The sequence below is a fragment of the Schistocerca americana genome, chromosome 2, assembly GCF_021461395.2.
Source record: "Schistocerca americana isolate TAMUIC-IGC-003095 chromosome 2, iqSchAmer2.1, whole genome shotgun sequence".
NCBI classification, from domain to species: domain Eukaryota; kingdom Metazoa; phylum Arthropoda; class Insecta; order Orthoptera; family Acrididae; genus Schistocerca; species Schistocerca americana.
Genome location: NC_060120.1, coordinates 790,475,500 through 790,499,434, shown reverse-complemented (window position 1 = coordinate 790,499,434; position 23,935 = coordinate 790,475,500). Strand labels below are relative to the sequence as shown.

The window sequence follows — 23,935 nt, the reverse complement described above, 5'->3', positions numbered from 1 at the left end:
ACATTCCATCAGTTACTATTGTGTAACTTTTGTTGATGTTCATATTATGACTCATTTTCAAAACACAATCCACTCCATTCAACTGATCTTCCAAGTCCTCTGCTGTCCATGACAGAATTACAATGTCATTTATAAACCTCACAGTTTGCATATCTTCTCCCTGAACATTAATTCCCTTTCCAAATTTCTTCTTGGTTTCCCTTACTGCTTGCTAAGTATACAGACTGAATAACATTGAGGGCAATCCTGCCTCTCTCCTTTCTCAACTACTGCAATCCTTTTATGTCCTTCAACTCTTATTGGTGATATTCACACCTGTCAGCACCTGCCTGCTTTGCAACTGGGATTAGAAATCTGCACACCAAAAACTCTTGGTTATAATATCTTCATAGTGTGTGGTCCACAGTGAGAAGGGACTACTCTTCTACTCGGCAGCCCTGAAGGATATCTAATCCCCAGCACTGTTTGCTACTGGCTTGCAAGACCTAATGCGAAGTGTGCCCCTGGAATAAAATGATCGTCATCTGTGAAAGGGGGAAGTAACATTAGGGTTTAACATCACAACAGCCACGAGGTGATTAGACACTGAGAATTAGTTATTTGGACGATAAAGGAGAAATGAATTGACTGATTCCTTTTCAAAGGGATCGTGCAAACATTTACATTAAATACTTCCAGGGAAATGCTAAATAATCTATTGAGTTTTGAAGCTAGTTCCTCCTGAATGTGCATTGATCACTTGTGCCGCTTTGCTGTGTATACTCACTCAGAAAATAAAATCACAATGATTCACACAATAATTTTATTGTCCTCATCTTTAAAATTAAAACCAAAAGTACTGTATTATGCCCAGTGCAATGACATTAGTGCAAGATGTACTTCATAATTAGAATTCATCCTATTTATTTTGGCAAGTTCTTATTATTTGCAATTCACTAATAAAAATAATTAAGTATAGTGTAAAAACCACTGTTGAAAGAATAGACAAAAAATAAACATAATACTTTGAGATTTACGATAGTAAACTATCAAAGTACTTACCTCCCCACCCGAAGAGCCACCAACTATATGGTTTGTATTGTAAGGATTGTTTGTCCTCCCATAGACTGTGTTTGAGCTTTCCCACCACATACACAATTCCGAAATATTTGTAACAGCTAACGGAATTCCGCCAGCTTTTCGCATAAGGGCAATGACTTCGGCATCTTCAAGAGCTTTTATATCTTTTCTTTTGTACAATCCAGCAGTGTTTGACAGGCCTACAGTATGGAAAGAAAAATCACTCTTTTATGTGAGTAAACAAACACTTTCTTGTATAATCACCCTTAGAAGCAGTAGAAGTAAAGAATAAAAGTGAAAAAAGAATTTAAGGGAAAAGTTCCACATATCCAATCACTACTCACAGAACCAAACAACAGTACTTTTATTCCAGAAGTTGCAGTTTAAATCAAATTAAAATTCTGTTTCTAAAGTGTAGACTCGCTACAGCAATAAACATTGATCTAATGTTGACTGGCTCCATAGTACGAGCACAATCATTAATAATATAGGTTTTCTATAATTTACAGTTTATCAGCTTAAGTAGATGAATAAAGCCAACCTAAAGCTCATTAGGATTGCCTACAGGTTCCAAACTACATTTAATGGGAGTATAATACCCATTTACATGATTTCTTAAGATATTCTAATATGGGTGCAGAACTGACCAAAAGTCTTCTTGATATCTTTCAGAATAACCTTGTGTTGAACAATACACAAACAACTATAGCAGTACCATACAGCCCGTAACTAGAATGGATATACACCACTAATTCTGCTTTATTATCAGGCAGTATTCTTATTCATATCAGTGGTGACCATTTTTCAACTTTCATCATTTCTGAAGTAGCTTGTGGAGAGTGTAGAGCAAAGCTCACTTTCCTGTCATGTTGGCAACAGGACACGGGTGCAAAATCGTCACTGAGAAGGAAAGAAAGGAAAAAATCTGCCTTCAGCATATAACAACGTAGCTGGAAGCCTCCCCCTTGGATTAAACACAATATGTTTATCAGATGGGGGTTGCATTGTTATTATATATTGTTACTATATAGTTGAAGTCTCTGAAGACAACAGCTATGGGAGTCTAGACGCTAGTATATCAATTACACACAGTTTCATTTTTACGACGAAGAAAGATAATCACGAGTAAACCAAATTTATCATTTCAACTGAAAAAATTGGATGCATGATGAATGGGAGATTGAGAGATGGAATGATAATACATTAAAGAAGACTGAACTGGATGGAACTACAACCTTCACACTAACAGTTTGGACAGGAAAGTGAAATGCGAACAGTCCAGCAGAGCAAAATTATGATCCCCCCACCCCTGCCCACACCAATAAATCAATTTAATTAATTAAAAGAGTTCTTACCCCATGAATCTGTACCATCAACCAACTATGTTGCCAATGAGTCTCTTAACAACCCCACATTTCCGCACCTCAGGCAACTACCCATTTTTAGTAAAATCTCATTCTCCTTTACCTAAAATTTGTAGGGATAATATGCAACACAATTTTTATGAAACAGTATGAGAAACATTGCCATTTCTAGAATTACAAACAGTAACTTTTGTGTTGTTTTTAAACTAATGGGTTTAAAAGCACTGGAAAGAGAGAACTGCTTCAAAGCAAGATAATGTGTCAGTTACCTTTTACTTGTATGCAGTCTTTTGTTGTAAACGGGACACCAAGAAAAGGTGTATCTCTTGCAATTTCATCAGTACTCTTTGTTTCTGATGCAATAAAACTGTCTATTTCCCTTGCTTCTTTCAGGGCATCAGAAAATCTCTCATCTACCATGCAATTTAAGATAGGATTTATTTCTTTTATACGAGCTATGTAAGCTTCTATCACCTGGACACTTGAAACCTACAAAAAAATAATAGTGGTACAAATTACAATGTATGAATTTATATAATAGAGGGAAACATTCCACATGGGAAAAATATATTTAAAAACAAAGATGATGTAACTTACCAAACAAAAGCGTTTGTACGTTGATAGAGACACAAACAAACAAACAAACACACACACACACACAAAATTCAAGCTTTTGCAACCCACGGTTGCTTCTTCAGGAAAGAGGGAAGGAGAGGGAAAGACGAAAGGATGTGGGTTTTAAGGGAGAGGGTAAGGAGTCATTCCAATCCCGGGAGCGGAAAGACTTACCTTGGGGGGGGGGAAAAAAGGACAGGTATACACTCGTGCGCGCGGATGAATATATGTGTGTGTGTTACACACACACACACACACACACACACACACACACACACATATATATTCATCCGCACATATACAGACACAAGCAGACAAATGTAAAGACAAAGAGTTTGGGCAGAGATGTGTCAAGGCGGAAGTACAGAGGCAAAGATGTTGTTGAATGACAGGTGAGGTACGAGCGGCGGCAACTTGAAATTAGCGTAGGTTGAGGCATGGTGGGTAACGGGAAGAGAGGATATATTGAAGGGCTAGTTCTCATCTCCGGAGTTCTGATAGGTTGGTGTTAGTGGGAAGTATCCAGATAACCCGAACGGTGTAACACTGTGCCAAGATGTGCTGGCCATACACCAAGGCATGTTTAGCCACAGGGTGATCCTCATTACCAACAAACACTGTCTGCCTGTGTCCATTCATGCGAATGGACAGTTTGTTGCTGGTCATTCCCACATAGAAAGCTTCACAGTGTAGGCAGGTCAGTTGGTAAATCACGTGGGTGCTTTCACACGTAGCTCTGCCTTTGATCGTGTACACCTTCCGGGTTACAGGACTGGAGTAGGTGGTGGTGGGAGGGTGCATGGGACAGGTTTTACACCGGTGGCGGTTACAAGGGTAGGAGCCAGAGGGTAGGGAAGGTGGTTTAGGGATTTCATAGGGATGAATCAAGAGGTTACGAAGGTTAGGTGGACGGCGGAAAGACACTCTTGATGGAGTGGGGAGGATTTCATGAAGGATGGATCCCATTTCAGGGCAGGATTTGAGGAAGTTGTATCCCTGCTGGAGAGCCACATTCAGAGTCTGATCCAGTCCCGGAAAGTATCCTGTCACAAGTGGGGCACTTTTGAGGTTCTTCTGTGGGAGGTTTTGGGTTTTAGGGGATGAGGAATTGGCTCTGGTTATTTGCTTCTGTACTAGGTCGGGAGGGTAGTTGCGGGAAGCAGATGGATATGTGTGTGTGTGTGTGTGTGTGTGTGTGTGTGTGTGTGTGTGTGTGTGTGTGTGTGTGCGCGCGCGAGTGCGCGCGAGTGTATATCTGTCCTTTTTTCCCCCTAAGGTAAGTCTTTCCACTCCCGGGATTGGAATGACTTCTTACCCTCTCCCTTAAAACCTACATCCTTTCGTCTTTCCCTCTCCTTCCCTCTTTCCTGATGAAGCACGTGGGTTACGAAAGCTTGAATTTTGTGTGTTTGTTTGTGTCTCTATCAACATACCAATGCTTTCATTTCGTAAGTTGCATCATCTTTGTTTTTAGATAAATGTATGAATTTACAAATACGTATACACTGAGGAAACAGCCAGGATGGAATATAACATATATATGAGGATACAAGACTAGGTATCAAACAAGAGAGACAGAAACCAACAGACAGGGTCTAGAATGAACAAAAGGACTGCTTCCATCCTTTTTTACATGACTGTCCACAGCTTTGTGAGTCTTCAATTTTGTTAGGAGTATTCTACCCCTATGTTTGTACATGTTTGGCTGCACATGTTTGTTTACACAGCAAACTACAGTGCAGCAGCCAGTAACAGAATGGTGTTGCAGTCAATCTTTGGATTAGTTAACTGTTTTGCTTACTTATGTATATTAACTACATGTACATCCAAAATAGAAGGAAGGGCAGCATTGGAAGTAAATTTTTAATCTGTTTGTTGCAGACCAATTTCACCTATTGTGTAGCTGTCTTCAGTGCATTATATCTAAGTCATGATGACTCATCATAAATGTAACAACACTTGGTACCACTTCATATGACAGATTACAGCTAGCTAAAACTGATCTGCAATAAACATATTAAAAATATGACTGATGCTGCCATTCCTACTATCTTGGATCTCATTAACATGGTCATGGAGCACGCTGTTTCTGATGAAAACATACCTGATTTGCATATGGTGTTGGCTTAAGCTACCAAGTCAGCAAAAGTAGCCACAACACAGTTTAATTGTACCAAAAGGAAAATTCACAAGAGAAAAGTAAAATATCACAAAGAAGCAGAATGAATAGCCAGTACTTACCTTTAGTAGGGGAAATTCGTGTACCGCCAATAAACACTTTAAAGTGGAAAGAAACTATTCCTAAATTTCTCAGTGAGGAAAGAGGGATACACGGGAGGAAGAGCAAGTCATACCGACCCCAGTGTGAGAGAGACTTACCTACTGTGAAGGTGAGGGGAAACAAGGATGAAAATGGGGAGCAGGGGGTGAGGGTGTTATCAGAATAGTTTTTTCACTGTGAAATGTGCATATATTATTAATAATGTCAAATAATGTGAGTATTATGAAAAATCAGATTTCAGTTACATAAGCACATCAGTGTATTGTACAACATTTACACGTTTTGTAACAAGTTTGTTATTACCTTCTAAACTGAAGATTTCTTTGACTTATTCCACATCTACTAGGCTCATTTCACTTGGGATCTGTGGAAGGTACATTAGCATATATTTTTTTCTTTGTAAATGCAAATTGTGTATCCTTGTTTCCAGACACATTCTACATCCTTGAGGATCTCCTCATTATGGATACAAGAATGAAAAGTACATCTAATCTAATAGGAATATCAGAATTATATAAACATAGCCTTTGTCTGTTTACCTTTTACATCAGATTCAGTCACTGCAAGCATATGGAAAACACTATACCTCTGTGTTAAATTTGCTACAACTGAATGCACTGCCTCTGTTTCCTCAAAGGATTGGATGTTCCAATTCCTACCCCCTTTTCTTATTTTCATCTTTTCCACTGCACTAAAATATTATGTTTTGAAATTGCACACTAGTGCACTGCATTACAGGATGAATCAGAAAACCGTGGACACACTGTGTTAAACTACTTTTTATGTCCCTACTTCCACTCAATTAATAATAAATTACAGAATTTAAGTAGCATCAAAGACTCGAACAAAGTAAAGTTCTCCAATTAATGCAACACATCATAATATATAATGAATGTGGCAGGGCTTATATTAAAAATTATATAAATACAGTTACAATAATGTGCTCTGCAAGAAAGGAATCTCCATGAAGACTATTCATTTCACACAAATAAGTGAACAATTGAAATTTTCATGAGAAAGAATACATTGCTCAGTAGAACCAAGAGGCCCTGGTAACCATCTAAAAATATTACGAATTTCATAATATCATGTACTGTATAGAAGCATAAGTAAGAAAACAGGCAATCTACAACCAAAGCAAACAGCTGGCTGGTAAAAAAACTGCCATCCTATGGCCACATTTTACCTTTCATCTACAATAGAATCACTTTAGCTTCATGGTGATGGTGAAGGTAGTAGTGATTACTGGTTTGCGACAACAGAATGGATATTCGTGCACATTTTCTATTCTATTTGTGGAAGAAATAACATAGTTACACAGTCTCATCCTTCATGTCAGTAAATATCACTAATGGAAATTCCTGGATGGAAACAACAAACAAAAATGAGATGCAATTTGTAGTGAAGACAAGGAATCATTGTAAAATAAATGAGTGCGAGTCGACTGCTATATGGTTTAAAGGAGGAGGAGTCTGCAGCAAAATTAAAGTCTTTTTATTATAGAAGCTGAAATACAGTACCTCTCCTTTCTTTATATCCTATCAGATTTTTAAAAAAATGAGAAAATTAAAAAAATCATATCAGTCTTCACATTGGTACCCTGGGATGCTCTCTGTGTGTGGAACTTCTGGACATCTCTGTGAGCGGCAGTGCAGTACTGGGCCACGTGGTCTCTAGCACAGATGACTTAGTTTTAGTAAAAGATATCCATGATAGTTCCAACTTAAGGAAAGAGAAAAGTGAGTTCTTTCCATGGTATTGTGGACCTTTTAAATTGGTAGGAATACCACATCCTAAAGCACTGCTCTGGTTGATACAGCTAAAGGCCAGGAAAAGGGACTATACAACGTTGATAAGGTTAAGAAATGTACATCCCCAGGAGATTGCACACTTCCCACCGGAAGTCTGAGTTAATGGCTTCAGTATTTCTTCTTTCGTTTTCTCCGAAGCCATTCCTTGCCCTTAAGCTATTCTGTATTCTGTACCTCTTACTGCTCTATCTTTTTTAATAACTACACTGTAAAAGCAAAAATATAACTGGAATTATTTTTTTAGGTATTAATAGTACATAGTTTGTTTCTTACAGAAAAACATACATGCATATTATATTGTTCTGTATAATTATATGTAAAAAAACAAAGATGCTGTAACTTACCAAACGAGAAAGTGTTGGTATGTAGATAGACACAACACAAAAACACACACACACAAATATTCAAGCTTTTGCAACCAAAGGTTGCTTCATCAGGAAAGAGGGAAGGAGAGGGAAAGACGAAAGGATATGGGTTTACAAGGGGAGGGTAAAGAGTCATTCCAATCCCGGGAGCAGAAAGACTTACCTTGGGGGGAAAAAAGACACACACCCATATCCAACCGCGCGTACACAGACACAAGCAGACATTTGTAAAGGCAAAGAGTTTGGGCAGAGATGTCAGTCGACGCGGAAGTACAGAGGCAAATATGTTGTTGAAAGACAGGTGAGGTATGAGCGGCGGCAAATTGAAATTAGCGCAGATTGAGGCCTGGCGGATAACGAGAAGAGAGGATATATTGAAGGGCAAGTTCCACTCTCTGGAGTTCTGATAGGTTGGTGTCAGTGGGAAGTATCCAGATAACCCAGATGGTGTAACACTGTGCCAAGATGTGCTGGCCGTGCACCAAGGCATGTTTAGCCACAGGGTGATCTTCATTATCAACAAACACCGTCTGCCTGTGTCCTTTCATGTGAATGGACAGTTTGTTGCTGGTCATTCCCACATAGAAGGCTTCACAGTGTAGGTATGTCAGTTGGTAAATCACGTGGGTGCTTTCACACGCGGCTCTGCCTTTGATCGTGTACACCTTCCGGGTTATAGGCAGGTCAGTTGGTAAATCACGTGGGTGCTTTCACACGTGGCTCTGCCTTTGATCGTGTACACCTTCCGAGTTACAGGACTGGAGTAGGTGGTGGCGGGAGGGTGCATGGGACAGGTTTTACACCGGGGGCAGTTACAGGGGTAGGAGCCAGAGGGTAGGGAAGGTGGTCTGGGGATTTCATAGGGATGAATCAAGAGGTTACGAAGGTTAGGTGGACGGCGGAAAGACACTCTTGGTGGAGTGCGGAAGATTTCATGAAGGCTGGATCTCATTTCAGGGCAGGATTTGAGGAAGTCGTATCCCTGCTGGAGAGCGCCACATTCAGAGTCTGATCCAGTCCCGGAAAGTATCCTGTCACAAGTGGGCACTTTTGGGGTTCTTCTGTGGGAGGCTCTGGGTTTGAGGGAATGAGGAAGTGGCTCTAGCTATTTGCTTCTGTACCAGATCGGGAGGGTAGCTGCGGGATGCGAAAGCTGTTTTCAGGTTATTGGTGTAATGGTTCAGGGATTCAGGACTGGAGCAGATTCGTTTGCCACGAAGACCTAAGCTGTAGGGAAGGGACCATTTGATATGGAATGGGTGGCAGCTGTCATAATGGAGGTACTGTTGCTTGTTAGTGGGTTTGATGTGGACAGATGTGTGAAGCTGTCCATTGGACATATGGAGGTCAACGTCGAGGAAAGTGGCATGGGATTTGGAGTAGGACCAGGTGAATCTGATGGAACCATAGCAGTTGAGGTTGGAGAGGAAATTCTGGAGTAGTTCTTCACTGTCAGTCCAGATCATGATGTCATCAATAAATCTGTACCAAACTTTGGGTTGGCATGCTTCGGTGACCAAGAAGGCTTCCTCTAAGCGACCCATAAATAGGTTGGCGTACGAGGGGGCCATCCTGGTACACATGGCTGTTCCCTTTAATTGTTGGTATGTCTGGCCTTCAAAAGTGAAGAAGTAGTGGGTTAGGTTGAAGCTGGCTAAGGTAATGAGGAAAGAGGTTTTCGGTAGGGTAGCAGGTGATCGGCGTGAAAGGAAGTGCTCCATCGCAGCGAGGCCCTGGATGTGCAGGATATTTGTGTATAAGGAAATAGCATCAATGGTTACAAGGATGGTTTCCAGGGGTAACAGATTGGGTAAGGATTCCAGGTGTTCAAGAAAGTGGTTGGTGTCTTTGATGAAGGATGGGAGACTGCATGTAATGGGTTGAAGGTGTTGATCTACGTAGGCAGAGATACGTTCTGTGGGGGCTTGGTAACCAGCTACAATGGGGCAGCCGGGATGTTTGGGTTTGTGAATTTTAGGAAGAAGGTAGAAGGTAGTGGTGCAGGGTGTCGGTGGGGTCAGGAGGTTGATTGAGTCAGGTGAAAGGTTTTGTAGGGGGCCTAAGGTTCTGAGGATTCCTTGAAGCTCCGCCTGGACATCAGGAATGGGATTACCTTGGCAAACTTTGTATGTGGTGTTGTCTGAAAGCTGACACAGTCCCTCGGCCACATACTCCCGGCAATCAAGTACCATGGTCGTGGAACTCTTGTCAGCTGGAAGAATGACGATGGATCAGTCAGCCTTCAGATCACGGATAGCCTGGGCTTCAGCAGTGGTGATGTTGGGAGTAGGATTAAGGTTTTTTAAGAAGGAATGAGAGGCAAGGCTGGAAGTCAGAAATTCCTGGAAGGTTTGGAGAGGGTGATTTTGAGGAAGAGGAGGTGGGTCCCGCTGTGACGGAGGACGGAACCGTTCCAGGCAGGGTTCAATTTGGATAGTGTATTGGGGAGTTGGATCATTAGGAGTAGGTTTAGGATGACAAATACACCTTTTTCACAAAGTCTGTAATGTTTCTTTGTTTTTTTTTTTAATAACCATGATTAGACACTGTACTCAGCACATGTACTGGGAACGGGAAAGTGAGGTTAGGTTAACAGTAAACAAAACACCAGCTGCTAACACAAAAATAGAAGCAACCTTTTTTGCCAGCAAATACACGGTTGCAGTACAGGCTAACAAGACCACGAGAACAAAACAAAAAGTTGACAGTGTTTGAAAAACGACAGTTAAAGGCAACTTAGGTAACATCAAACGGACAGATCTGTCATGCAGTGTTCCCTGCTCGTGGTGTGACAGTCAGGCCACCATACACAAACTTAGAGGGAAAGCACCGCGAGTTATTTTGCTACTTAGGTAGCAGAATTCCTCAACTTCGTCTACTTCTTGATCCCCCATTCTGATTTTAAGTTTCTCCCTGTTCTCTTATCTGCTACTTCTCATTAATTTTTTCTTTCTTCTGTTTACTCTCATTTCACAGCCTATACTCACTAGACTGCTCATTCCACTCAATAGATCCTGTAATTCTTCTTCACTTTCACTGATGATAGCAATGTCAGTACTTTGTACACATTCAATTTCTTCTAACTTGCTATGACAATTTGTGCAAAAAATTACTAGCAACACCAAAACAACAGTTTCAAACACCAAAAAAAGTTCATATTTCTTAAGTATGTTCTAGGGACAAAATTTTTTCCAAGCTGTTGACATGTAAAACTGACAGTGGCAACATGACTTTTTTATGGGAAGCAATCTAAAACCAAAGGTTATATTTTTTACTAACACTTGTTTTGAACAGCAATGCTGCTGACAAGATGACTACTTTATATATGTTTGACAATGCCACTATAGCTCCAGTATATTTGGACATGTTTTTATAAAAAAGATATGAGTCGTCATATTTACAACGCACAAATTCACAAGTACGTCAGTAATACTTTTCATTACGGTCTATTTTCTTGTTTTAAGATGTATCTGCTAGTTGTATGTGTATATTTTACTGCAGATCTGAAGTTGGTCATTATAGACAGAAACCAGTAGACTGGGGACGATAGATGTGAAGTGAAGGAAACTTGTTTTACTAGTTTACATGAGTTATTAGTTCACACCTTCCCCTACTATCCCCTTCAATATTGTACTTCTAAATAATATGCACAGTGTTACACTTTTATTTGCCAATATCTGAAAGCATAAAATTTGCCAATAGTTGAAATCATCAAGCTGTTGTTGTTGTTGTTGTTGTTGTTGTGGTCTTCAATCCTGAGACTGCTTTGATGCAGCTCTCCATGCTACTCTTTCTTGTGCAAGCTTCATCATCTCCCAATACCTACTGAAGCCTACATCCTTCTAAATCTGCTTAGTGTATTCATCTCTTGGTCTCCCTTTACGATTTTTACCCTCCACGCTGCCCTCCAATACTAAATTGGTGATCCCTCAATGTCTCATAACATGTCCTACAAACCAATGCCTTCTTCTAGTCAAGTTGTACCACAAGCTCCTCTTCTCCCCAATTCTACTCAATACCTCCTGATTAGTTATGTGATCTACCTATCTAATCTTCAGCATTCTTCAGCATCATCAGAAGGGTATGTATTCAGAAACAGACATGTATTTAGAAAGAGGGCAATGGTGGGTTAGGGGCAGAAGTTATAGAGTCTGTATTTAATGAAGGTTGTGTGCCCATTCTTTTGCGACCATTGTATATCTCATGTAGAGGTCAAAGGAGGAGGAGGAGGAGGAGGAGGAGGAGGAGGAGGAGGAAGAAGAAGAAGAAGAAGAAGAAGAGAAGAAGAAGAGGAGGAGGAGGCATACAGATAGTCATTTTTCCCTTGTTCAGTACACAAAATGGAACAGAAGAGACAGATGCTAACATTAGTATGCATTACCTTTGTCAGTGCTCTGTACAATGGCTTGCCTTAATGTAGATGTAGGTATAGATAGATGTAGATGTATTGATGCAGATGTAGAAGTTAATCACAGGTAAACCTGAGTTGCAGGAAATATAACACAAACACAAAAAAGGAGTAGATACAATTTTGTTCTATGGTACCTTACTCACCTCCTTTCTCTTGCCATTCATTCATCAACAAATGAAGCCTTTGATTTAACAGTCCAGCTATTGAATATTAGATCTAGTTGACACTTCATTTTTATTTCTAAACAAACAGTATCAACAACTTAAGTTTCATCTATGGATAATCATATCAAAGAACCAAATTTCTTTATAGCGTAAAATAAAAGTACTTCCCAATTTATTACTCTCAAACAGCAATTAATGGGAATTTTTATAAGGAATACAGACTGTCAAAATACCTTTCTAGTTCTTATTTTCAGTGCAAGTGTGGATGCAGGCTCTAAAAGCAACAGGTTGTTAATGGGAGGAACTACTTCACCTTTCCCATGGTAAACCAACTGTAAAAATCCTGATACAATTAATTCCAACAACCTAAACACCAGGCGAATAGCTGCTCTTTGTAATCTTCTTGCGACTTCAGACATCTGAAACATATAAAAAAAATAACTTTCCACTTACTAATCAATAAAAAGTTAGTACATACTGCCCCATCTTGCCCTGCTGCACCCCACTTCACAAAAAGTTAACACACAAGCGCGCACGCGCGCCCACACACACACACACACACACACACACACACACACACACACACACACACATTTTCAATAGATCACACATGGTATGAAACACTGCGGGGTATGAAATGAATTGGATACAAAAAATGTAGTAACACATCTTGTCCAACAATGGCAAGTGGCAAGAATTAGTAGATTCAAACATAATGCTGGTGCTCTCTCTTAGGTTTTCTCAGAGTGACTGATTGATAGTGAACTTCCAAGTGTTCAGCTGAGTTGTGCCATTTCCTGCACAATATTTCGATGACCAACCCAGTCATCTTCTTCAGGTGCTGAGAGCTTTGCTGCTATGTGTACTCGCTGCCTGGCTCGAGTCAAGGCAGTGAGTAAACATAATAGCAAAAAAACACCTAAAGAAGATGGCTGGTTCAGTTGTCAAAATATTGAGCAGAAAATGGAAAAACTCAGCTGAACACCTGGAAGCTCACTATTAACGAAGTTGATGCCTTCAGAATAGGTGACATGATTATAATTTAGCTGTTCTTGTATAATTTTCTTTACAAGTATGAGGATGAATAGCAGCTTTTATGTGCTGTGTTACACTTCCCACAAATGTCAAAAATGATACTTTCAGAAAAACTTTTATATCAAGTTGCCCAGAATTCTTTAATATAGTAAGCTCCTTCTCATGTATTTACCAACTTAAGTTGTGACTATCTGTATGAGTGTTCCTGTAGGTATTGCATAATATTCTGTATAAAATAGCCTGGCCTAAATGACAACAGTAAACAAGAAACTTACACAATGCTTTTATGGTCTGGACTCTATCTTCCTTAAATGTATCATACTGCACTTACAATATCTGATCAGGACTGGAAAAAACATCATTCATGTAAAAGCAAAATGGATAAGAAGGTGCACACAAGCTGATCTGTGTATAAACATTACAAAATTATTACTCAGAGCTACTTTCGAACACTGTAAACAAACAGCAGTGAATGTCAAAACACATGTTATTTGCAGCAATGAATACACAATGCATTGTAGGCATACTAAAAAATATTTCCGTTAACACGGATTTTTGACACACAAGTTTTACATTTGTTATTACCTTACTTTCTGTAAATGTTTTTTGCTCACACAAGAATATTCCCTTTAATAATTATGTACCTCCTCAACATATGTGAGTTTCATTGATGAAACTGTACTTCAGTTTAAATCACATCACAAAAACAACAAACCCCGCACGTGTAACAACTTTCATGAATGTGTATTACGGTTTCCTTTTTAATGGTACAGGATATTACACGCACAGATTCCACTGATCAGAGTCCATTCATTAGATAACAGATAGAATAAGTTGAAACTGGGTGGAATATGAAGCAAAGGTTACAGAAGCTAATCTTAAAGTGCTCATATAAGAATGACAGCTGACTGTATTTGACCTTGAGTAGTATCAGTAGCAGGTGATATGACAGTGATTCATTGCAAAAGAAGCATTCCTATTTTACCTTTAAATTATGTACAGGAGTTGGATGGCAGCATTCTACTGTCTATCATTACACATGAAAACCGACTCCTACCCAAATTTCACAACACGTGGGTATAAACTGTAGCAGATGAAATAATTATCCATAAATATCATAATCTACCGCACTTATTTTCACTGGCACACCACAGAACTGAAATTATACAAATTTATGTTGCTACTTTTTATCTTTCTAGATCCCTAAAAAATGTAAATACTTCAAAACACACACACAGCTGGAGGGACACAAAAACAAAAAGGTTGAGGCTATGGGGGGGGAGGGTGGGCAAGGGGGTGGGAGAGTTGGAAATGAAATGTGCAAATTCCTTCCCATTTTCTACAGCTGCCACACCTATCATTAAATTCAAGAGATAACAGGCAAATGGTCCAAGGTAGGAGCATCCAGTTTGTTAGTGGGCAGGCTGTTTGACACTATGGCAGAAATGTGGCTGCTTGTTTTGTTATATACACTGTATTGTCAATCATGTCTATGCATCACAGTGTATTCCCTCTGTGTGAAATCATGCCAATCAACACTGGATAATAAGTGCAGGCACTACACTTCACTGTGATAAATGAGCGTTCCGTCAGATGACTCGAGGAGATAACTAGGAGTTCAAATGAAACAATTTTAGGGGGTCCATAAATTCACACATTATATTAGAGAAATTTCAGAACAGTTACACATGCCTAAACCAATGTTAACAATGTCCCTGTGAATGGTACATGTCAGGAAAACATTACACTTAATTGTTGTTGTTGTTGTTGTGGTCTTCAGTCCTGAGTCCTCATCAGTTATGTGATCTACCCATCTAATCTTCAGCATTCTTCTGTAGCACCACATTTCGAAAGCTTCTATTCTCTTATTGTACAAACTATTTTTCGTCCATGTTTCACTTCCATACATGGCTACACTCCATACAAATACTTTCATAAACTACTTCCTGACACTCAAATCCATACACGATGTTAACAAATTTCTCTTCTTCAGAAACGCTTTCCTTGCCATTGACAGTCTGCATTTTATATCCTCTCTACTTCAACCATCATCAATTATTTTGCTCCCCAAATAGCAAAACTCCTTTACTACTTTAAGTGTCCCATTTCCTAATCTAATTCCCTCAGCATCACCCGACTTAATTCGACTACATTCCATTACCCTTGTTTTGCTTTTGTTGATGTTCATCTTATACCCTCCTTTCAAGACACTGTCCATTCCGTTCAACTGCTCCTCCAAGTCCTTTGCTGTCTCTGCCAAAATTACAATGTCATCGGCGAACCTCAAAGTTTTTATTTCTTCTCCATGGATCTTTATACCTACTCCGAATTTTTCCTTTTGTTTCCTTCACTGCTTGCTCAATATACATATTGAATAACATCGGGGAGATGCTACAACCCTGTCTCACTCCCTTCCCAACCACTGATTCCCTTTCATGCCTCTCGACTCCTATAACTGCCATCTGGTTCCTATACAAATTGTAAATAGCTTTTCGCTCCCTGTATTTTACCCCTGACACCTTCAGAACTTGAAAGAGAGTATTCCAGTCAACATTGTCAAAAGCTTTCTCTAAGTCTACAAATGCTAGAAGCGTAGGTTTGCCTTTCCTTAATGTAGCTTCTAAAATAAGTCGTAGGGTCAGTATTGCCTCAAGTGTTCCAATATTTCTACGGAATCCAAACTGATCTTCCCCGAGGTCGGCTTCTACTAGTTTTTCCATTCATCTGTAAAGAATTTGTGTTGATATTTTGCAGCCGTGACTTATTAAACCGATAGTTCAGTAATTTTCATATCTGTCAATGCCTGCTTTCTTTGGGATTGGAATTATTATATTCTTCTTGAAGTCTGAGGGTATTTCGCCTGTCTCATACATCTTGCTCACCAGATGGTAGAGTTTTGTCAGGACTGGCTCTCCCAAGGCTGTCAGTCGTTCTAATGGAATGTTATCTACTCCCAGGGCTATGTTTCGACTCACGTCTTTCAGTGCTCTGTCAAACTCTGCACACAGTATCATATCTCCCATTTCATCTTCATCTACATCCCCTACCATTTCCATAATATTGTCCTCAAGTACATCACCCTTGTATAGACCCTCTACATACTCCTTCCATCTTTCTGCTTTCCCTTCTTTGCTTAGAACTGGGTTTCCATCTGAGCTCTTACTATTCATACAAGTGGTTCTCTTTTCTCCAAAGGTCTCTTTAATTTTCCTGTAGGCAGTATCTATCTTACCCCTAGTGAGATAAGTCTCTACATCCTTACATTTGCCCTCTAGCCATCCCTGCTTAGCCATTTTGCACTTCCTGTCGATCTCATTTTTGAGACGTTTGTATTCCTTTTTGCCTGCTACATTTACTGCATTTTTATATTTTCTCCTTTCATCAATTAAATTCAATATTTCTTCTGTTACCCAAGGATTTCTACTAGCCCTCGCCTTTTACCTACTTGATCCTCTGCTGCCTTCACTACTTCATCCCTCAAAGCTAACCATTCTTCTTCTACTGTATTTCTTTCCCCCATTCCTGTCAATTGTTCCCGTATGTTCTCCCTGAAACTCTCTACAACCTCTGGTTCCTTCAGTTTATCCAGGTCGCATCTCCTTAAATTCCCACCTTTTTGCAGTTTCTTCAGTTTTAATCTACAGTTCCTAACCAATAGATTGTGGTCAGAGTCCACATATGTCCCTGGAAATGTCTTACAATTTAAAACCTGGTTCCTAAATCTCTGTCTTACCATTATATAATCTATCTGAAACCCTCTAGTATCTCCAAGATTCTTCCATGTATACAACCTTCTTTTATGATTCTTGAACTAAGTGTTAGCTATGATTAAGCTGTGCTCTGTGCAAAATTCTACCAGACGGCTTCCTCTTTCATTTCTTAGCCCCAATCTATATTCACCTACTACGTTTCCTTCTCTCCCTTTTCCTACTACCCAATTCCAGTCACCCATGACCATTAAATTTTCGTGTCCCTTCAATATCTGAATAATTTCTTTTATTTCATCATACATTTCTTCAATTTCTTCGTCATCTGCAGAGCTAGTTGGCATATAAACTTGTACTACTGTAGTAGGCGTGGGCTTTGTGTCTATCTTGGCCACAATAAGGCATTCACTATGCTGTTTGTAGTAGCTTACCCGCACTCCTTTTTTTTTTTTTATTCATTATTAAACCTACTCCTGCATTATCCCTATTTGATTTTGTATTTATAACTCTGTATTCGCCTGACCAAAAGTCTTGTTCCTCCTGCCACCGAACTTCACTAATTCCCACTATATCCAACTTTAACCTATCCATTTCCCTTTTTAAATTTTCTAACCTACCTGCCCGATTAAGGGATCTGACATTCCACGCTCCACTCCGTAGAACGCCAGTTTTCTTTCTCCTGATAACAACGTCCTCTTGAGTAGTCCCCACCTGGAGATCCGAATGGGGGACTATTTTACCTTCGGAATATTTTACCCAAGAGGACATCATCATCATCATCATCATCATTTAACCATACAGTAAAGCTGCATGCCCTCGGGAAAAATTACAGCTGTAGTTTCTCCTTGCTTTCAGCTGTTCACAGTACCAGCACAGCAAGGCCGTTTTGGTTGGTGTTACAAGGCCAGATCAGTCAATCATCCAGACTGTTGCCCTTGCAACTACTGAAAAGGCTGCTGCCCCTCTTCAGGAACCACACGTTTGTCTGGCCTCTCAACAGATACCCCTCCATTGTGGCTGCACCTACGGTACGGTTATCTGTATCGCTGAGGCACACAAGCCTCCCCACCAACGGCAAGGTCCATGGTTCATGGGGGGGTGGGGTTACACTTAATTACTCCTCTGGTAAGTCCAAGAAATTAAATGGTAATGAGTGCTGGACTTTTAAATGTACTACATCAGCCAACCATAAAAATTCTTTGCAATTACTAAAGAGGACAACTGGTGTACTTCATGTGCAATGGTCAAGAACAGAATGAACTGTTGAGGTGACATTACTCAAGTTTTCATTGTCCACTAAGGGACACCATCAAGTTTTCATTGTCCACTAAGGGACACCATCAAGTTTTCATTGTCCGCTAAGGGACACCACCTTACCAAAGGCATCTTCAGTGTTGGGCAACAAAGCTTGTGTGTTATTCAGAAGCTGGGTGTAAGTTGACAACAGTATGGCTACTGGTAGGGTCACCCTTGCTAGGGTGGCCTCAACTGAAGAGCCACATGAAGTGTATGCTACAACACACGACAAGGGAAGGCTTTATACACTTTGTTATCAACACTTTATGGGAAGCTATCCCAGAAATGAAAGCCTGGTCATTCATTTTTGAGTTTGAGCACAGGGTTCATACACCTTTCTCGTAAATTGTCCACTGTCGTGAATACTTTAACGAGGAAAGTCAGACTGTCCTTACATAGACTATCCATGGCAAGGAAGAGAAATATGAACTTAACTATGCTTAAATTTGGTATATGGAATGATTGTACCTCATTGCAGACAAAAGCTACGGACAGTATTGGTACAAGGATGCTGAACAAGAGTTATTGTAGCTCAGGAAATGGAGAGATACATAAGCAGAAATTCTACCTACATTAATCATGGAGGGAGGGGAGAGAAGGAAGCATAGATTAAGGTTTGAAGAGCCCAAAGCATGCTTCGACCTGTTATTGCTTTTACTTCAAATAATGAAAGCATACGTACTTTATGTATCAAAAGGAAACTGATATGACATTCATAAACATACATTATCTGATCAAAACTATCAGGGCACTTATTAGTGGACCTTAACATGGGGTCTGTCCACCCTATGCCTTTGTATCAGCTTGAGGAGGGACTTCCAATGACTTATTTGAATGTATGTGGAGGAATGACAGCCTATTCTTCCTCAAGAGTCAAAACCACAAAAGTCGGGACACCACAGTCTGGAGTGAAGCCAATGTTATAAACTCATTCCAAAGGTTTTCCATTGAGCTCAGCTTGGAACTTGGGGCAGGCCAGCCCCTTTTAGGAATGTTACTGTCCACAAACCATTGACTCTCAACTGCTGCTTTATGACAGGATGCATTTTCATGCAAATACAATGAACTGTTTGTCTACAATATGCAGTACACAATGCTGTAAAATGCAATAAGGGGACCATACCCTAACCACGAAAATACCCCATGGCATAGCACCATCTCCTGCATACTTCATTGTTGGCACTACACATTATGGCAGGTAATGTTCTACAGACATTTGTCACACCCAAACCCTTTCATTGGACTGCCACAAAATATAACGTGATTCATCACTCGAAATTGCTGGTTTCCAGTCGTCCACTGTCCAGTGGCATCACTCTTTACACCACCTCAAGAGTCACTTAGCAATGAACACATATGTACCCGTTTTTTAGCTCCCCGTGCACAGTCATTGTGGTAGCAGGACTACTGGCAGCACTTTGGAACTCATGAAACATTCCTCCTGCTGATTTAATGTGATTTTTTACAAACACCCTTTGGAATATATAATTGCCCCTGTCCTCAGCATATGAAGTCTGCCTGGTCTTTGTTTAGCTGTGATTGTTCCTTCGCATTTCCACTTCATAATTACATCACCAACAGTTAACTTGGCCAGCTTTAGAAGAGATGAAATGTCCATCATCAATTTGCTAATCAGGTGACATCCAATCACTAGTTCATGTCATCTAACCGATCTATTCTGCTGTCCCTGCTTCTCTACTGGCAACACAATACTCCCCTCCTCCTTTTATACTGGTAGGTCCTTCTCTTGTTCTTCTAACGGTCAATTTCACATTACATAGGGATGCCCAGATACTTTCTGATCAAATAGTGTATATTCTCCAATAGAAGAATCACGTGATGTGACAGATTGTTTTTATGATCATCTGCAGATGGTAGATGGTCTGTGATAAAGAAACTAGATACGACCTCAAACAGTCCTTTGTCATTATAATGCCAACTGAGCAAGAAAGAGGATTTCAACAGTGTGTGTGGTAAGGTAAATGTGCATGATGAAACTAACAGTTGTGGTCTGAGAATTACACAGTTCACTGCCAAAAAGATTTCAAGGCAGAAAGTACCAGTTTCCCCAATGATCAATGTCTGCAAAAAGACCTGTAACAATCTGGACTGGATAAAGTAAGACAAATAGATCATGTACTGGTATCAAAAAGATGGATGTCTTATACGGGAATTGTGTGCACTGTCTTGGGAGTTAGTCCTTAGAAACTTATCGTGGTTGCAAAGGGAAACAGCACAAAAATAAAGGCATGGAAAATACAACAGCTGAAAGACAGGTCTATAGTTCAAGAGTACCTCTTACAGAGGACTGTAGAGACTATATCAGGAGAGAATGGAACTTTGTTAAAAATGCTGTTCTGGTAATGGCATATGAAATACTGGGCTTATCAAGGAGAGTTACAAATCAAGACTTGTATGTTGCTGGGTGTGGAACAGAAAAACATAGCAAAATTGAAATGCTTATGACAAAATACAAGATCTAATCAGGTAGTATACAAAGCAAGGGAAGGTACGCAATATAAGTATGTACGTATGGAAAATAGAAAAGCCACAGGGAGAAAGAGAGAGGGAAAAACATTTAGCCTACCATAGGAACAAAAGAAGAAAATTTTCTAAGAAAATTAAAGGAAGAACCCAAAAATACAGACACGAAATAACAGCATTTAATCACAACAAGGAAAATTTGATTAAAAATAAACAAAACAGTCTGAACATATGGATAAAGTATTTTACTACAGTTTTGAAAGCAATTACACTGCAAGTGAGTAGCTACCCTATTACACCACAAGCCAAAAGATGGAGGAGCCCCCATCTTAGCAGAAGTACTGAAGGTAGTGAGCTGTCTGCAAATTACAAAGCAATGTGAAATGATGAAATAACTGTTTAAAAGAAGGCATAACCACTGTCCAAAGGTGTATCCATAAAATTAGCACGGAAAAAACCCAGAAGAGTGAACTTTAGGTATGATTCAACAAACACTTAAGAATGCTGCAAGGCAAGTTCGTGTGTTGTTGTTGTTGATGATGATGATGATGATGATGATGATGATGGTCTCAGAGCTCTCAAAAGCATGGTTCTCAGCACTCTTGCAGAATATTGACTAAACATTAGTGAGAATAAAGCTTTTCCTTGTAAGCAATCTTGTTGGGACAACGGCCCATGGACACACATGAGATGCTTGAAAGATTGTCTGGCAATGGTTGCTTAACGACATACTGCAATGGAAAATAAAAATCATCCATGAGAGTGTGTGTGTCTAAATGCATGTTAAAGCCCTTCCCTCACACTTAAACAAAACTATAATATAATCATTACATAAAATACTAAATAAATTGAGAACTAGCGACAGAACCTACTCAACATTTTTCCCTAGAAAATGTAGCTGGCTGAGCACAAATAAAAACAGCAAAAGTACCAGCTACTGTTTTCAAACAATGAAAAAATTCATGTACGACAATACTTGTTTTGTCTCTTCTGTCTATATCTTGTTTTTATGGCTGCACTGTGGTTTTAATTGTTATTGTGATACGAAATAAATTGATGTTACTTATCTAAATTCCTGGTAATTTCTAGCATTAACAACAGGTTATGGACACAAGTTCCAGGTTTTACAGTACAACAAATAAAGGTGGAAAAAGGTTGGTTGGTTGGTTGGTTTAAAGGCAGGAGAAGGTACCAAACTACGAGGTCATTGGTCCCTTGTTCCTAATAAAACAATGCCACAAGTGTGAGAATAAAATGGACGAAACATAGAACACAAAACGGAAAGAAAGGAAAAGCCACAAGAACGAAGGGAAGGCAACGAACACTAAAAGGAACGAAAGAGGACAAGAAAACAACAGAGAGGCACTCAAAACAGAAGAGAGCAAAACATGAAAGCAGATTACAGTGGTTGGCCAACCACGAGAATAAAGAGGAAGAGCCAGGCCACTCTGCAACACATTAAAACCTCTACCCAAAAAGCACTAGGGTGGAGGACACAGAGGGACAAATAACATGCGCTAAAACCTACATGGAAGTATAAAACCCACTCTCACAGGTAAAACATAAAACTACAGCTGCTGTGGAGGCATTTTCGCCCAACACCAAAGGCAGGGTGCTGGGAAAGTTAAGTCTGTCGCAGAGCAGCTAAAAGTGGGCAGACCAGCAAGAGGTGGACAATTGTCATTTGAGAGCCACAGCGACACTGACGTGGGTCCTCGTGACGGAATAGGTAACCATGTGTTAGCCACATATGTCCAATGCGGAGCCGGCAGAGGACCACTGATTCCCTGCGAGCGGCCTGCATGGAAGACTTCCACACATTCATAGTCTCCTTAATGACGCGCAGTTTGTTGTGCGTACTGTTATGCCATTCCAAAGCCGGAAAACCATGCGATGTAAGACAGAACACAGGTCGGCTTCGGAGATGCCGACCTCCAGAAGCGGTTTCCGCGTCGCCTGTGTGGCCAGCCCATTGGCAATTTTGTTGCCGAGGATTTTGACCTGTCCTGGGGTCCACACAGACACCACGGAACGGTGGGACTGTTCCAGGGCATAGATGGACTCCTGAATGGACACTACCAGAGGGTGGCGAGGGTAGCACTGGTTGATAGCTTGTAGGCTGCTCAATGAATCAGTACACAGGAGAAATGACTCGCCAATGCGTGAGCGGATGTACTCAAGAGCATGAGATATGGCCGCCAGCTCTGCAGTGAAAACACTGCAGCCATCTGGCAAGGAGTGCTGTTCAGTATGTCCTCAATGAACATATGCGAAGCCTACGTGACCATCAGCCACTGAGCCATCGGTGTAAACTGCTTCAGAGCCCCGGAACACGTCAAGAATCGAGAGGAAGTGACAGCAGAGAGCGGAGGGGTTAACGGATTCCTCAGGGCCATGCAAAAGGTCCAGACGGAGCTGCAGCCAAGGTGTACACCATGGATGCGTAAATGAATGGCCTGCAAGTAGAGGTGGTAAAGGGGACAACTCCAGTTTGGAGAGAAGGGACCTCATGCGAACTGCAATTGTTAGCCCCGATCTGGGCCGCCAATGTGGGAGATGAACTGGCGTGGGTGGGAAAAGGAGGCGGTAATTCGGATGCTCAGAGGAACTACGAATGTGTGCTGCGTAACTGGTGAGCAGTTTCGCACGTCTCATCTGCAGTGGAGGGACACAGCCTCCACCAGTACGCTGGTCACTGGACTCGTTCTAAAAGCTCCTGTCGCTAATCGAACCCCACAGTGGTGCACAAGGTCGAGTAAATGCAATGCTGAAGGCACTGCCAAACCATAAACCACACTCCCATAGTCAATTCGGGATTGGACAAGGGCTCTGTAGAGCTGCAGCAGCGTACAACGATCTGCACCCCAATTGGTGTTGCTCAGTCCACGGACGGCATTGAGGTGCTGCCAGAACTTCTGCTTAAGCTGACGAAGACAAGGGAGCCAAGTCAATCGAGCTTTGAAAACCAGTCCTAGGAACTGATATGTCTCCACTACAGTGAGTGGATCATCATTAAGGTAAAGTGCGGGTTCTGGATGAACGGTACAACGCCAACAGAAGGGCATGACCCAGGACTTTGCGGCTGAAAACTGGAAGCCATGGGCTAGAGCCCATGACTGCGCCTTGTGGATACCTCCCTGGAGGCGCTGCTCAGTGACTACAGTACTGGAGCAGCAGTACGAAATGCAGAAGTCGTCTGCATACAGAGAAGGTGAAACGGAGGGCCCCGGCAGCTGCTGCTAGACCGTTAATGGCCACTAAAAATAGAGAGACAGTCAATACAGAGCCCTGCGGGACTCCATTCTCCTGGATGTGGATGGAGCTAAAGGAGTCACCAACTTGG

General features: G+C 40.7%; 1 protein-coding gene across 3 annotated transcripts in view; it reads right to left on the bottom strand.

Moving 5' to 3' along the window:
- LOC124595250 (fatty-acid amide hydrolase 2-A) overlaps positions 1–23,935 on the bottom strand; it is a 169,476-nt gene that overhangs the window by 132,684 nt on the left and 12,857 nt on the right. For all 3 annotated transcript variants that reach the window (XR_006978186.1, XM_047133915.1, XM_047133914.1), the window contains exons 2-4: positions 12,304–12,489; positions 2,693–2,912; positions 1,042–1,259 (exon numbers count right to left, since the gene is read on the bottom strand). Coding sequence is in view for 2 of the 3 variants with exons in the window: in XM_047133915.1 (XP_046989871.1) it covers positions 1,042–1,259; positions 2,693–2,912; positions 12,304–12,489 (624 nt within the window). In the remaining variant the exon portion in view is untranslated. The remainder of the gene's footprint in view (positions 1–1,041; positions 1,260–2,692; positions 2,913–12,303; positions 12,490–23,935) is intronic.